The 14,996-nt window shown below is 37.8% G+C and overlaps 1 protein-coding gene across 1 annotated transcript in view; it reads right to left on the reverse strand.

The window, feature by feature from the left end:
• Window positions 1–4,869: 4,869 nt before the first annotated feature.
• Window positions 4,870–14,996, reverse strand: part of dhrs11a (dehydrogenase/reductase 11a) — a 51,378-nt gene continuing 41,251 nt past the window's right edge. Inside the window, exons 2-7 of the mRNA XM_053485526.1 lie at window positions 11,373–11,582; window positions 9,978–10,072; window positions 7,804–7,933; window positions 7,285–7,377; window positions 6,249–6,314; window positions 4,870–6,162 (exon numbers count right to left, since the gene is read on the reverse strand). Of these exons, the coding sequence (XP_053341501.1) occupies window positions 6,121–6,162; window positions 6,249–6,314; window positions 7,285–7,377; window positions 7,804–7,933; window positions 9,978–10,072; window positions 11,373–11,582 (636 nt within the window). The 3' untranslated portion in view covers window positions 4,870–6,120. The remainder of the gene's footprint in view (window positions 6,163–6,248; window positions 6,315–7,284; window positions 7,378–7,803; window positions 7,934–9,977; window positions 10,073–11,372; window positions 11,583–14,996) is intronic.

The following is a 14,996-nucleotide window of genomic DNA, read 5'->3' on the forward strand; positions in this document are numbered from 1 at the left end:
GATACTAACGCAACATTCTCTAGCAAAGATTTACTGTTATATACTGCACAGAGATAAGTGGAAAGGAACAATGGTTGTGGTATTCTCATGGACATTTGTTAAAATACAATGTTTAAAGCTTAATAAAAACTGTTGTTTGTGTAGTATTTTAAATGTATATCATTTAAATGTATGTTCAGATTAAAAAAAACACCTGATATAGATATTTACTGTAGTACTAGTAACTCAAATTAGCCCATAATGTATGTTCCAAGACATATACATATAATTAAACACATTCCCTACATACATGCATTTAAAAAAATATAACAAAAACATAAAATTACACTTAAAATGGCTTTGAACAAAAACAAAACAATAATAAATCCATTAGATTTGCAACAGTTTTAACATTATATAATCAATTTACATTTACATATCTTTAACTACCAAGAAACGACTTGTGTAATGTTCTCTGTAGTACACACATCTCTGAAAAGTATATTTCCTATGTAGATGTGTTAATTTTTACTATACAATAAGAACAAAAAGTTCTAGATTTGTTTTAGATTTTTTTTCCCCCTTGTACTTTGCTTCCACCTAGTGACCATTTTTAAGAATAACTGTGTGTAAGATTCATGGTAGATACATTTTACAATAAATTGCAAATTTATCATTTGATATATTTAATATGCTGTAATTTTTTACTCAAACTATTTCTGCTCTAGTAAAGTTGACATAACATACAGAATTTTCCAGAAGGCACTGCAATCTGCTGCAAGTATACCAAAGACCAATCAAGCTATCAATCTAGCATCAATAAAAGAACTCAGTATCTTAAAATTTCTTATAATATCTGAAAACACATTTGATTTCGAAGTATATACAGTATACTCATATTATTAGACAGCAGACATAACCTCATTACATCATTATCCTCACTAGTTAGCAAACTAGCTACTTTTCAACTTAGCTAGCAACCCAGAACATAATTAATTTAGCTAGCTCAGGAGATAGTATAGACCCACATTTTTAAAGAAAATAAATCACACAGGTTGCTAAGTAACTCAGTTTAACTACATTGCTCTTGGTTACGAGCAACATTGGACAAATAGCATGCTAGAGATAGTGCTGATTGACTTGCTAATCCTTAACCGCTAGGGAATATTAATCCAAATATATTGTAGAGAAAAAGTACCTTTACTGACAATGCAGATGTCATGACATTTCTGTTGATTTGGGGTTAATGTTCAACATTGACAAAGACTGTGATAATACACATTGCCTTGATGAAGAAAAAGTCGCCATTTTAGAAAGGTTCAATTTTTGGGCTGCATCAAGCAAAAAGAACAACTAAGAAGGTTTAAAATTTGTGGAACTGGGTTAAGAACCCTTCCATACATTAACCAAACCTGGAAGGATATTGCTGAGCCGTCCACTCTGCAGAGGAAATGTGGTTGAAAAAAAAAATGCATTTCCATATGCGCACAATGTGATTAGAACTCACAGGTTTGGGACTAAACAGCTGTGTGGTCATGAGTAAACCACTTGTTAGTGAGGCTAATCAGAAAAATAGTATCAGTTTGCTAGGGAGTAAAATATTGAGCTTTGGAGCAATTGAAAAAAATCATGATGAGTTCAGATTGACCCAATTCCAGAGCAATAAGTGCAACAGAGTAAGAAGGGAAGCACATGAAGTGATGCCCCACCGTACAAGCCTCTGGAGGAAGTGTTATGATTTTTGGTGGCTTCAGTTGGTCACGTCTAGACTCAGCAATGTTATGTGGCAATAAAATAAAGTCAGCTTTCGACCTAAATGTACTGAATGACCAGGATTGAGGAATCATTTTTTAGATGAACTGATCATCACATCACTAAAGCTAAAGGTGATTAAATGAAATTCTTCAAGTGTGCAGCATTTATTACTTAGTTGTAATAGTTGTAACTGAATTAATTGTTTGAGCATTAGAGCTAAAAAATTATAATATTACACACATGGCGTTCTACCTGAGGTATGGTTTTCAGTTATGCAAAATTGTTTTCATTAGCTTTAGCTAAAACACCTTTGTTGCAGGAATGGTGCTGTGTAACAATGACTTACAGAGAAAAACAGTCAAATTAAATACAGATGAGTGACAAGTAGGTAAAAAAACAATAATAAAATGGTTTTGTAAGATGTTGAGCCACGAGAACATCAATGTATCTTTGTGAGGATTATGGAAGTGGTTTGAACTGTGATGAAGAGATGAACGCAAATTCTTATGTGGAGTTATCGCCACATCGCCAATACAGTTCTGACCTCACCTCAGGCCACTTGCTTGGACCTTTGAAGGAATTCCTGGGAGGCCAGTGTTTCAGATGTAAAGCAGACAGTCTGATCATGTCTCTGCCATACTGAGAAAACTTTCTACCTTGATGGTATCCAAGCACTAGTGAAATGCTGGATAAGTGCATCAGTGTAGCATTTAATTATTTTGAGACATAAAGGAAGATTTACTCTCATGATTGTGCTCTATGTTTCTGCACAGTCGAAGGTCCCGGTTTGATAAAAACACCCCTCACAAGTGTCTTATTTGGAACACATTACTTATTATAAAATATAGAATTCATATTGAGTGTGTGGTCAACTTGCTCCCGCTCCTCACACTGCACCAGTGTTTTTGTGGTCCCTACTTCTCCCTGTTACAGTATATGTGCTGTTACTGTAGATGGTCCACAGACTGATCCTGGGTTTTAGTAATTATGAGTTGGCCTGACCAGTTTTTCACAGTTTTACTGTACCAGTTTTTGCCGTAGATGACGCTGCCTACTGTTACAGAGGGCTTGTATTGTCTTTGACACGCTCACAGTATGACATAAAAGTTGATGACACTGTTGCGCTTAGACAGTCTCTAACCTGAGGCCCACAGTGCATTCCAACTGCTTTTAGATTCTTGACAGTGTCCTAAAGGTAACTTCATATTTGTTGTCAGCAACACATATGCAAAATGGACGCTGCATATCCTGCAGTCATTTGGATAGATGCTTATGCACGTCCTCAGTTTAGGTTTGTAAAAGGTGACCTTTTACATCCAATCTCATATTGTTGATCATTGTACTGAACACTATGAAATGTCCCTTTTAGAACAATTAAAGATTATTTGTTTGGGCCCTCTAAGGAAATCCCTAAATTCTAAGGAAAAGATACAAATAGACCCTTTTTTCAGGATCCGTTATCATTATCCGTTTAAAAAACCTTTGAAGAATTATTACCATTGACTGTGCAAACTGTGTTTATGTACAGTATTCTTGTCATTAGTTTTATTACATTTTATTTTTATATTTTTTTGCATTGAGCACCATGACACAATCAGCCAATTTCAAATAAAGTTGAAACTTAAAACCAACCATTTATCTCTTAAACCCCAGAAGCCATTGGTGTATTGAAACATACCCTGTCCTTTAAAAATTTTTTATTTTAAATTTTTTTTTTTAAAGAACTTTTTACTATACTCCTTTATTATTAGTTTCACTGCGGTTAATGAATAAATATGGTGTAAGACGATTAACTGATAAGTAAACTTAGACTCTAAGGGGTTAGGGCACAATTAACTCTTTGAAAATTAATAAAGCTTAAAGACATGCTTTAGTCAAAATGTCACTCATGGGGTTCCAGTTTTTGTGTATTTAAGTGGAAAAATCAGCAATTGTTTTTAATAATTACTGAAAATGATCATTTTTCTTCACGATAATTTATACAACTTTAATGAATTCTTGAATCTGATTGGTCAAAAGGTGATACTATTCTATACACACTGCAATATACACACAATGCTCACTGCAAGTCAAACCACAGGTTAATATTAATGTGTTTTATATCTCATACAGTATGTTATCTCTTTTTCTTAGGGGCTTGTATAAATATAATCTAAGCTTGATTATAACACATTTCTGTAACGCTCAGAGGCTGTTTCTTTAAGTTTAAGATACTGGAGGTTAAAGTTGAACTTACAGTACTTCATTGAAAGCAACTGTTAATAGAGTATGATACTGTGCAAAAGAAATTTTTTGTTTATAAAGAAACGAAAGGATCTTAAATAGTTCTCCTGAATCCCTGAATATTTTGGCTCTCATTTTCAGTCCAAACCTGTATCTTACTAGTTTCTGAAGAATGTTTTATGTTTTTTAAGCCAAATAGTGACCTATGGATCATTCAAGCATTAAAAAACATCTAACTTAAGGTATGAACCAGTGAGAAACAGGTGCAGATGATGACAGATGATAAGACCAGTGATTAGTATACTGGTCTTATCTCTTTTTTCCAACCTGAATGCTGAGAGGTTGGAAAATGAGAGGGGAAATGAGGTCGCTGCTGAGGTTGTTACATAAACAACCAATTTTTAAATTGTATCTTTAGACACTTTACAGCCTGTCACAGTAAAACAATTTCTTTAATTCAAACAAGACTTCACCGTACTCCATATTGTTGCACAATACAAAAAGAAAGATAACTGCTGTGATGCAAGATGAATGAACACTTCAGAACTGTCGCTGGTATAAAAACAAGGTGGTATAGGGCTACATTATACCACCTTGTCGTTTATTATTTTCCTATAAAAGCATGTTTCATTCCTTACAATTCTCGGGCCAAGTAAGTTAATTTTGATTTTTAGTTGATTTGGTTGATAAAGTTGATTTTTTTTTTGGCCATCTCTTATGGTATAAGATTTACTGTTATTGAATAATGATCAAGGAAAAGGCTTTAAAAGAAAAATTCTGTTAGATTTTGGAAGCATTAAAAACTCCTGCATTTTGTAAGTTGACTAAATAAAACGTAGTGGGGATTTAAAAAAAAAAAAGGTGTATCTGTTTAATCCAGGTAACAGGAGAAAATAAAGAGACAGCACACAATTCACAGCATTAATAATCGTTCTGATTTATGTTCACAAGAGTACCTCATCTGTACACATGAACAAAGGCAGAGCTTCTTCAAAATGTGCACACACGTAAAAGTTAGTCACATGTCTCTGGGAAAAGGTGTCAGTGTTTTTACCCTTTAAGTCCAAAGTGCAAAAAAAATAATAATAATCCTTATGACATCAAGGTATTCAAATTCCTTCCCAGGTTAGATAAAAATCATGCACTGGATGCAGGCTTTAAAAAGCACGGGCACTTAACCATTTGTTCAAATGCAATTTATAAGCTCAGGCTCTGCACTTCAGAGGTACTTTAGTCTCCTGATTGGTTGCAAATCAACGAATTTACAGAAAGCTATACGTTATGAGCAACACATCTACATACAATCTAAAAGTTAGAATACTTCTACAAAATAACACGATAATCAATGCACTAACAGCGCAATTATAATGCATTGTAAGCAATTGTATAAAGTCTTATAACACATCTGTTATACTACTGCAGCTTGTCGGTTGTTACAGCTAGTATATGAAGGCTAAGTCCTTATAGAATAATTGCAGATAGACGTTGGATTTTAGAGTACATCTAATAACTGCTTGTGAAAATTTGAATCATATTTCCCAATCGTAAGTTGATGAATTATAAAGTTTATAAATTATAAACAACTTTCAAAATGAAGTTATTTTACTTTAATGGGAATATATTAGCTAAGTACTGTATAGTATCGAATTACTTCAATGTAGCTGAAACACTATTAATGGGTTAGAAGTCTTTATACAAGTTGAACTAATACATTATAATTGCAACAGCGTTTCCTACCCTTTTTTGTTGCTGCACACTGAGTTGACAGTGATTTTGTCTTATTTCAAAACAGATATGTCATATGACCTGAAAAAAAAAGAAAAGAAAAGAAAAAACCTGTGCATTGTGGTCAAAAGTGGGGACCGTTTTCAGCCCTATTTTCTATTTTCCACGTTCCATTTTCCAAATAAATTCCCATCATATCGAGGCAGCAGTATTTGTGTAAATTGGAACAATCATAACTTTTTCTTAATTTCCCTCTCTTATGGGCCGGTCCCCTCTCACACAGCTTCAGATTTTCAGATTCACTCCACCCACAAATCCCCTTCAATTCCATGTTTTAAAACTATTTCTGTAGTTTGTCCAGCAGGTGTTGCCAGAGAGACACTGTTTGCTGCTGGTTCTGTCGTCTCTGCTCTCCATCGGTGTGCCTCCGTTCCGTAACTAGGACACCTGCTCCACTGGCCGCAGCTGCACGTCTCCGATCTACAGACATGAATACAGCGGAAATTCATTCAGGCAGATGATGCAGATAAGGAGTAGGGATGGAGGCAAACTGTGAAAATGCTCACCTGGACATGTGGCGGGGCACTGAGGACGTAGATGACCGCGCTGGCTATGTCTTCAGCTTTCAAACACTACACAAAATCAGAGGAAAAATTCTTAGCAAGACTGTACTATAACACCAGGGGTGTTCAAGTCAAACTGGGACTTTGATAGTGCAGAATAACAGAATACAGTTACAGTATTAAAGGTAGTAAAAAAACAACATTTATTTCTCTATATAATCCCCTGCTACACTAATATACATATCCCAGATTTTTACTAGTGCCTGAAAACCGTAAAGGTAGAAAATTTTTGGAGCCATGATCAGGACCATCTCCTTCATGTCCAAAGTGCTGGCCTCCCAGGAACTCCTTTAATGCCCCAAACTCTTTGGTCTTCCCCAGAAATCACTTCATAAGTCACAACTTGTCCAAAACTCAGTAGCTCGCATCATTACCCAAACCCCCTCTTTCCATTACATTACCCCTGTTCTGCAGCAACTTCACTGGCTTCCCGTAAAATACAGAATTGAATTTAAAATCATTTTGCTCACTTTCAAGGTAATCCATAACCTGGCCCCTCCTTATCTACTCGATCTACTTCAAATTGTCACTTCCTCTCGTTCTCTTAGATCATCTGCTTTCATTCGCCTGGTCTCACCTTCTGCCAGTCTCAGTACTATGGGGAATAGAGCATTCAGTCGCTCTGCTTCTATTCTATAGAACTCCCTCCCACCAGACATCCGTAACTTAGATTCTCTCTCTCTCTCTTTAAAACCAGACTCAAAACCTATCTATTCACTCAAGCTTATCCTCCTTGAATTTACTGATTTTTGTACATTCTTGTTTTTTCTGTGTTGTTTGGTTGTTTGTATTTCTCATTTGTTTGTTGATTGTTTTGTACAGTGTCCTTGAGTGTTATGAAAGGGGCTTATAAATAAAATGTATTATTATTATTATTATTATTATTATTATTATTATTATTAAACGGCCCAGATCACAGGATGACCCTAGTATAGTACATGACCACATATGCCTATAGACACTCATACACCAGGCTTACCTTTATACTTTCATACACAGAAGCAGCTTTCTCTGGATCATTCTTGTGAAGTTTGAAGGCAAAGTCAGTCTCCACTAAGCCAGGAGATATACACTGTCCAGAATGAGATGGCATAAACTTAGCTAACATATATTCAGACATATACTGTAAATCATATTCATATGAGTTTGGTTAGGGTTTGGGATGTATTAATGGCTCTGAAGCTGCATGGAATAATTTCAGTATAAAATATTATAATTCATACCGTATGTCTGACACTTCACTGAACAGCTTCTCCTTTATTTAGAATGAAATCTTGTTGCTTGATAAACTCTTAAACTTTTCTTTTGTCACTACTCAAATTACCTTTAAATTCTATTTTCTTTCATATTGCATCATACCTTTGTTAAAGGAGCAATGCAATGCATCACCAAAACGCTGTGAGAGTTAGACATCAATTGCTTGTAAGCTTACTGTATGTCTAAACGTGTGTGTTCGTGTGTATGCACAGTATGTGTGTGAATGTGGTTGTGGCGTCACCGTGGCACGGATGTGCGTCTTGGCCTCCCTGAGCTCCTGTCTGAGCCCCTCGGTAAGAGCAGTCACAGCGTATTTGGTGGCAGCGTAGAAATGCATGTCACTACTGTGTAGCACCCTGTGTCCTGACATACTGCATACAGCAAAAAAAAAAACAGACTCACCTTCAACCTTTTATTCAGTATGAGTTAAAAAATCACATTTTAGCATCATTGCTGTCCTTTATGAATAGAAGAAGTTGATTTTTAACCTATGTCGCGTCTTCTAATCACTCATTTACCACTTTAAGCAGTTTGACAGAGTGTCTGAGTGCTTGGGGTTTGTATGTTCCCCCCGTGCTTTCTTGGTTTCCTCCGGGTACTGCGGTTTTCTCCCACAGTCCAAAGACATGCAGATTAGGTAAATTGGCGTTCCCAAAATGCCCGTACTGTATAAATCAGTATGTGTGCGAGAATCAGCACGTGGACAAAATTGTTGGTACCCTGACAAAAGTAATAATGAATAAAAATTCTATGAATGTTAACCAATAAAAGTCAGACATTGCTTTTCAACCATGCCTCAACTGAATTATTTAAGAAAAATAAATTCATGGAACAGGCCTAGACAAAAATAATGGTACCCCTAGAAAAGACTGAAAATAATGTGACCAAAGGGACATGTTAATTCAAGGTGTGTCCATTAATTACTGCAGCATCACAGGTGTCTACAATCTTGAAATCAGTCAGTGGGCCTATATATAGGGCTCCAGGTAGTCATTGTGTTGTTTGGTGACATGGTGTGTACCACACTCAACATGGACCAGAGAAAGGCGAAGGAAAGAGTTGTCTCAAAAGATTCGAAAGAAAATTATAGACAAGCATGTTAAAGGTAAAGGCTATAAGACCATCTCCAAGCAGCTAGATGTTCCTGTGACTACAATTGCACATATTATTCAGAAATTTAAGATCCATGGGACTGTAGCCAACCTCCCTGGACGTGGCCGCAGGAGGAAAATTGATGACAAATCAAAGAGATGGATAATTTAAATGGTAGCAAAAGATCCCAGAAAGACTTTGAGATCTAAGAGATCCAAGGTGAACTTTATGCTCAAGGAACATCAGTGTCAGATCGCACCAACCGTCGTTGTTGTTTGAGCCAAAGTGGACTACATGGGAGACGACCAAGGAGGACACCATTGTTGAAAACAAATCATAAAAAAGCCAGACTGAAATATGCCAAAGTACATGTTGACAAGCCACAAAGCTTCTGGGAGAATGTCCTACAGACAGATGAGACAAAAATGGAACTTTTTGCCAAGGCACAACAGCTCTATGTTCACAGATGGAAAAATGAAGCATATCAAGAAAAGAACACTGTCCCTACTGTGAAACATGGAGGAGTCTGTTATGTTCTGGTGCTGCTTTGCTGCATTTGGCACAGGGTGTCTTGAATCTGTGAAGGGTACAATAAAACCTCAAGACTATCAAGGGATTCTAGAGAGAAATATGCTGGCCAGTGTCAGAAAGCTTGGTCTCAGTCGCAGGTCATAGGTCTTGCAACAGAACAATGACCCAAAACACAACGCTAAAAACATCCAAGAATGGCTAAGAGGAAAACATTGACCTGTTCTAAAGTGGCCTTCCATGAGCCCTGACCTATTGAGCATTTTTTGGAAGGAGCTGAAACATGCCGTCTGGAAAAGGCGCCCTTCAAACCGGAAACAACTGGAGCAGTTTGCTCATGAGGAGTGGGCCAAAATACCTGCTGAGAGGTGCAGAAGTCTCATTGACAGTTACAGGAATCGTTTGATTGCAATGATCGCCTCAAAAGGTTGTGCAACAAACTATTAAGTTAGGGGTACCATCATTTTTGTCTAGGCCTGTCTAGGTTTTTTTTTTTTTTTTTTTTTAATAATTCTGTTGAAGCATGGTTGAAAAACAATGTCTGACTTTCATTCGTTAACATTCATAAAATCTTTATTTATTATTACTTTTGTCAGATTAAAGTTATTTCTGTGTATTTCTGGGATGGACTGAGGTTTGTGATAATAGTCATGTGTTTCATAGTGGTTCTCCCGTATCATACATTACTGTAGCTATGAACAGATTAAATACTATTATGTGTTCTTTTAGTTCATAACATGTAATTAAAAGTAAATCACAGAACTGTTGTGAGATTTCAAAATCAGATTATCAGACCTGCCGATGTTGATGATGTGTCCATCATCCACATTTCTCTCCCTCATGGACTGGTAGGCTTCACGTGTGCAGATGGCCAGAGCTAGAATGTTCACCTAAGAAGGTGATCGACACAGTTCAATCGGACAGACCACTGTAGCCCAGTTACAAAAAAAGAAACAACCTCAACATTTCCTAGGTAAAAAGGAACCACGGCTTTCTTTTTATTCTTTCTCTCTCCAAGAATTTGTCTCAATGTACAGTAAATAGGCTCATCTCTTTGTCCTCATCACAACTGGATGTTTGGAAATACAAACTATCCACCTATCTGTCTGTCTATCTAGTATATCTATCTAAAGATCTATCTATCTAAGACTTTTAGAAATAGTTTAATTAAGCTTCCAGTGTTGAGGAGAACAGAACAGAACAGAAAAAAATTGAATAGAAAAAGTCTGGAATGTGTGAGTGTGTTAGTGGTTGTGCCCCTCTGATGACGTGGCCCCCCATCCTGAGTGTACCCTGCCTTGTGCCCCAAGCTTTCTGTGCTTAGACTCCAGGCTCCCCATGACCCAACACAGGATAAGCAGTACAGATCATGAATGGATGTATAGAAAAGTGAAACAGAAAAGTGTTTGCTCTATCCTCAGGAAAGCATTAATCAGAATTCTAATAATCCATGTCAATAATAGACTGTCAATCCCAGCATATCAAAACCAATTAATGCCAGGATAGGAGCAGGAACCCTACTTCCTATAAATCTGAGACAATTTCATCATCATTTTGATTTTGGGGGCTTAAATAAAGAAGAAAACTTGGCACTAAAACACACACACTGTAAGAAATCTAGCCATGGCAACAAATGCACAGGCATGGGAAATGTTTAGTTGCTGAATGAAAGAGGTTTCTAGTGAATAATGGATGGGGTAAAGCTCGATGAATCACACTGTATGGAGAAAGCGCTGAGGCTGAGACAATGAAGCGGAAATATAGAGGCCCCAGGAGTCAAACAGTAGTGTAGGGTAACACCAGGCTCTTTTCCTGAGGTTCGATTATTGAGTTTGGACACTTATGGAATTTTTCAATGCATGGTTATGAGAAAAATGACCTCTTCTAAGGTTTTTAATAAAAATAGAAAGTAATTGTCACGAGTGCATATTACAGATTGTACCGATTAAACATTGCGTGGCCAATAAAATGTTGCACACATTTCTAACATTTCATTTGGCCTTTAGCTTTGAGTACGGAATACTGTACAATGTGGAGGGGCAATTAAATTTTTAATAATTTGCTATAAAAAAAAGGAAGTGATGCAGATTTTTCAGTAATGGTCTACGGTATTTCCGTAAATACTGTAGACCATTACTATTCTATATATACATTCTATTGAGAATTGTGAACAGACGATGTGTGTCTTACATCGAGCATGTTCTTCCACCCCTTAGTACAGCCGCTAAGCAGAGGCTCGCTGTGTGCCAGGCCAGCATTGTTGATACACACGTCCACCCCCTGAAGCAAGGTCTTAATAGCGGAGAACATGGAAAGGATCTCCTCTTCATTAGTCATGTCGCATTTATACGGGATCAGGGTGCCGCTGTAGCCAGCACTCTGACACTCGGCTGCCAGCTTCTGCAGAGAGAAACACAAAAAGAACAATATGTAAGATTCTATACAGGCATGTGAAATTGTAGTAATAGGAATGTAAAAGTAGTTAAGGAACAATAATTGCGGGTAGCTGTTTTATAACTCGAGATCTACAAGAAATACACCTCTCTGATTCAGATTTCTGAACTGTAGATATTGCATATTATGAATACCAACTGAACATCATTTCAGAAATTTCAGAAAGTTCTGCAGAGCACGTTGGGACTAAAGCACGGGGAGAACATGCAAACGTCATGCACACAGACTCGCAGCTGGATTCGAACCGGGAGGTGCAAGGCGACAGTGTTATCCACTAAGCCACCGTGCCATCTAGTTAAAATCTAAATTTCGGAACTTCCGGTTAGCAGCCACATGGAGTAGACGTGTAAGTTAGGTGCTCCGACAATTTTACATTCCTTCACTCCCTTATTCGTTTCTAAATGCTAAACTAAATCTTTAGGATACAATAACTTTGTACTCTTCCCCACGGTTACATACTTTTCACATTTAAAATGGCTACAAGGAGTGTTAAGGCCGGGAAAAAAGACGACACTGTGACCCCTCTAACAGTCGAGGCCATCTCTGCGCTGTTAGATAAACAACGTGAAGCGTTAGTGGCTGAATTTAAATCTTCGTTAAGTTTACTGGAAAGTAAACTGGACCAAATTCAATCCCAAGTAGAGGACCATGGACAGCGCTTACCTTCGTTAGAACTCGCTACAGATGACCTGAGCCAGCGTGTGACCGAGTTAGAGAACATCTGCTCCGGACTTCGGGAAAACAACACTAAGTTAACGGCCAAAGTCGTAGACCTAGAAGGCCGGAGCAGGAGACAGAACCTGCGTGTCCTGGGTCTTCCGGAGGGTACTGAGAGTGGACTCCCTACCGAGTTTTTCTCGAAGTTTCTGTGCGAGGTGTTTGGAAGTGAAACGCTCCCATCCCCGCCTGAGATTGACAGAGCCCACCGCATACCTGCATCCAAACCCGCTTCAGGTCAGCGACCTCGGCCCGTCATTCTCCGTGTGCACCGGTACCAGGTTAAAGACCTTCTGGTTCGGGAGGCTCGGCGGAGAGGGAAGCTGGAATACCGCGGTCAGCAGGTTCGTATCGTGGAAGACTACGCTCCCGAAGTTTTAAGCCAGCGAGCCGAGTATAGAGACGTTATGTCTGAGTTATACAACCGTGGACTCCGGCCTTCTCTCCTGTATCCAGCACGGCTCCGGATCACTCTCTCTACCGGACAGAAGAAGTGGCTTCGCTCGGTAGAAGAGGCGCAGAAACACATAGACAGTCTGCCGAAAACTACCTAGTGCACTATAGTTTTATTTCTTTTTAATACTACAATTCTCAGGAAAGTACCCTTTTTAACTTTAAATCCAGCCATTTTTACGTTTTTTCCTGGTAAGAGTATTGTGTTAAACACGTGTAGTTGTTGTTGGTTTTCTATTATTATTTTCTCTATTTCTAGTCACGTGTAATTTACATGTCTGTTTATTTTTTTAGAGTTACAATGTGACGTGGGGGGAGGGGGGTTGTTTTGTGTTTTTCTCTTATTGAGAGATTTCAGTATTGGAGTGGGGAAATGTTTTATTTATATATTTAATTCTTAGTTTTTGTAAACTGTGTCGGAGCAGAAGATGGTGTGGTTAGCGGCAGGAAGATTGGTTAGGTGGAAAATGGAAGGATGGAAGAGCTTGCTGCTTTGTTTCCTAGCAGCTATCTTTGTTTGTTTGGGGGTAGTGGGGTGTGTGGGGGAGGGGTGTGTGGGGCAGGGGTGGGGGTTCTCCAAAGCCAGTATTGTGTTAGTTCAGTATACACGGTGTATCTTTGATAGGTTGCTCTGTGTTTTACACTTCTGTTTTAGGACTGACGCTGGGCATTTCATTATTATTTATGTTTATCTATGTGCATCTCCTCTCAGGGAGAATGAATAGTTCTTTAAACTTTGTGAGCTGGAATGTTAAGGGTTTAAACCATCCGGTCAAAAGAAGGAAGGTGCTCTCACACCTTAAACAACTTAACACTGCCGTCGCATTTTTACAAGAAACTCACATTCGCAGTTCCGATAATTCTCGTCTTATGTCGCGTTGGGGAGGGCAGCACTACCACTCGACCTTTCAGGCCAAAGCTAGGGGTGTCTCAATTCTCATTAATCCAAACATTTCTTTTGAGCAGCATAATATTATTGCAGATATACATGGTCGTTATATCATTGTTTCAGGGAAGTTATTTAATACTAATGTAGTGTTGGCTAATTTATATGCCCCTAATTACGATGACGTTTCCTTCTTTGAACATTTCTTCTCTGTTCTACCAGATCTGAGCTCATACTCTCTCATATTAGGGGGAGATTTTAACTGCTGTTTAGATCCATCACTTGACAGGTCATCTCCCAATCCTATACCTCTGAGTAAATCCGCCATGCTACTTCAGTCCTATCTTTGCAGTTTTGGTATCTCTGACATATGGCGCTTCCTTAATCCAAAAAAGAGAGAATACTCCTTTTTCTCACATGTTCACCATACTTTCTCCAGAATTGATTATTTCTTTTTAGATAATCAACTGATCCCCATGGTTAGCTCCTGCGCTTATCAGAGCATTGTGATATCGGATCATGCACCAGTTGTTATGTCTATAAAGCTCCCCAATCTTCCTCAAATTAATAAACATTGGCGCTTTAATTCTTCATTATTGATAGAGAATGATTTTAAAAAATTTATGGAAGACCAGATAGTTTTTTACTTGAACACAAATGAAACACCTGAAGTGTCATGTTTAACTGTTTGGGATGCTCTAAAAGCCTACCTCAGGGGACAGATAATTTCGTATACTGCAAATATGAAAAGGAAGGCATATAAAGAACGAAAAGATTTGACCAACCAAATTAAAGAAATCGATCAGCAGTATGCTCTATTTAAAAACCCTGATCTGTATAAAAAACGCATAGAATTGCAAACTAATTTTGAACTCATCTCGACGCATGTAATCGAATGCCAATTATTAAAGAGTAGGAGCCAATTTTACATTCATGGTGATAAATCTGGGAAACTTTTAGCTAATCAGTTAAGAGGTTTTAGAGCACAACAACACATTACAAAAATTCAGATGGAGGATGGTACCATTACTACCGACCATTCTAAAATTAATGATGCATTCAAGAATTTTTATTCTCGATTATATACTTCTGAGTTTCCAAAGGACTGTAATTCACTTGAGAATTTCTTGAATCAACTAGATATCCCAACACTGTCCCCTGATTTTAGATTAAGATTAGAAGAGCCCATATCACAAGAGGAGATTAGTTCCGCTATCTCATCATTGCAATCTGGTAAGTCCCCGGGTCCTGATGGCTTCCCTGTAGAGTTTTTTAAATCTTTCTCCTCATACCTTGCACCACAA

Source organism: Clarias gariepinus, chromosome 24 (genome assembly GCF_024256425.1).
Source record: "Clarias gariepinus isolate MV-2021 ecotype Netherlands chromosome 24, CGAR_prim_01v2, whole genome shotgun sequence".
NCBI classification, from domain to species: domain Eukaryota; kingdom Metazoa; phylum Chordata; class Actinopteri; order Siluriformes; family Clariidae; genus Clarias; species Clarias gariepinus.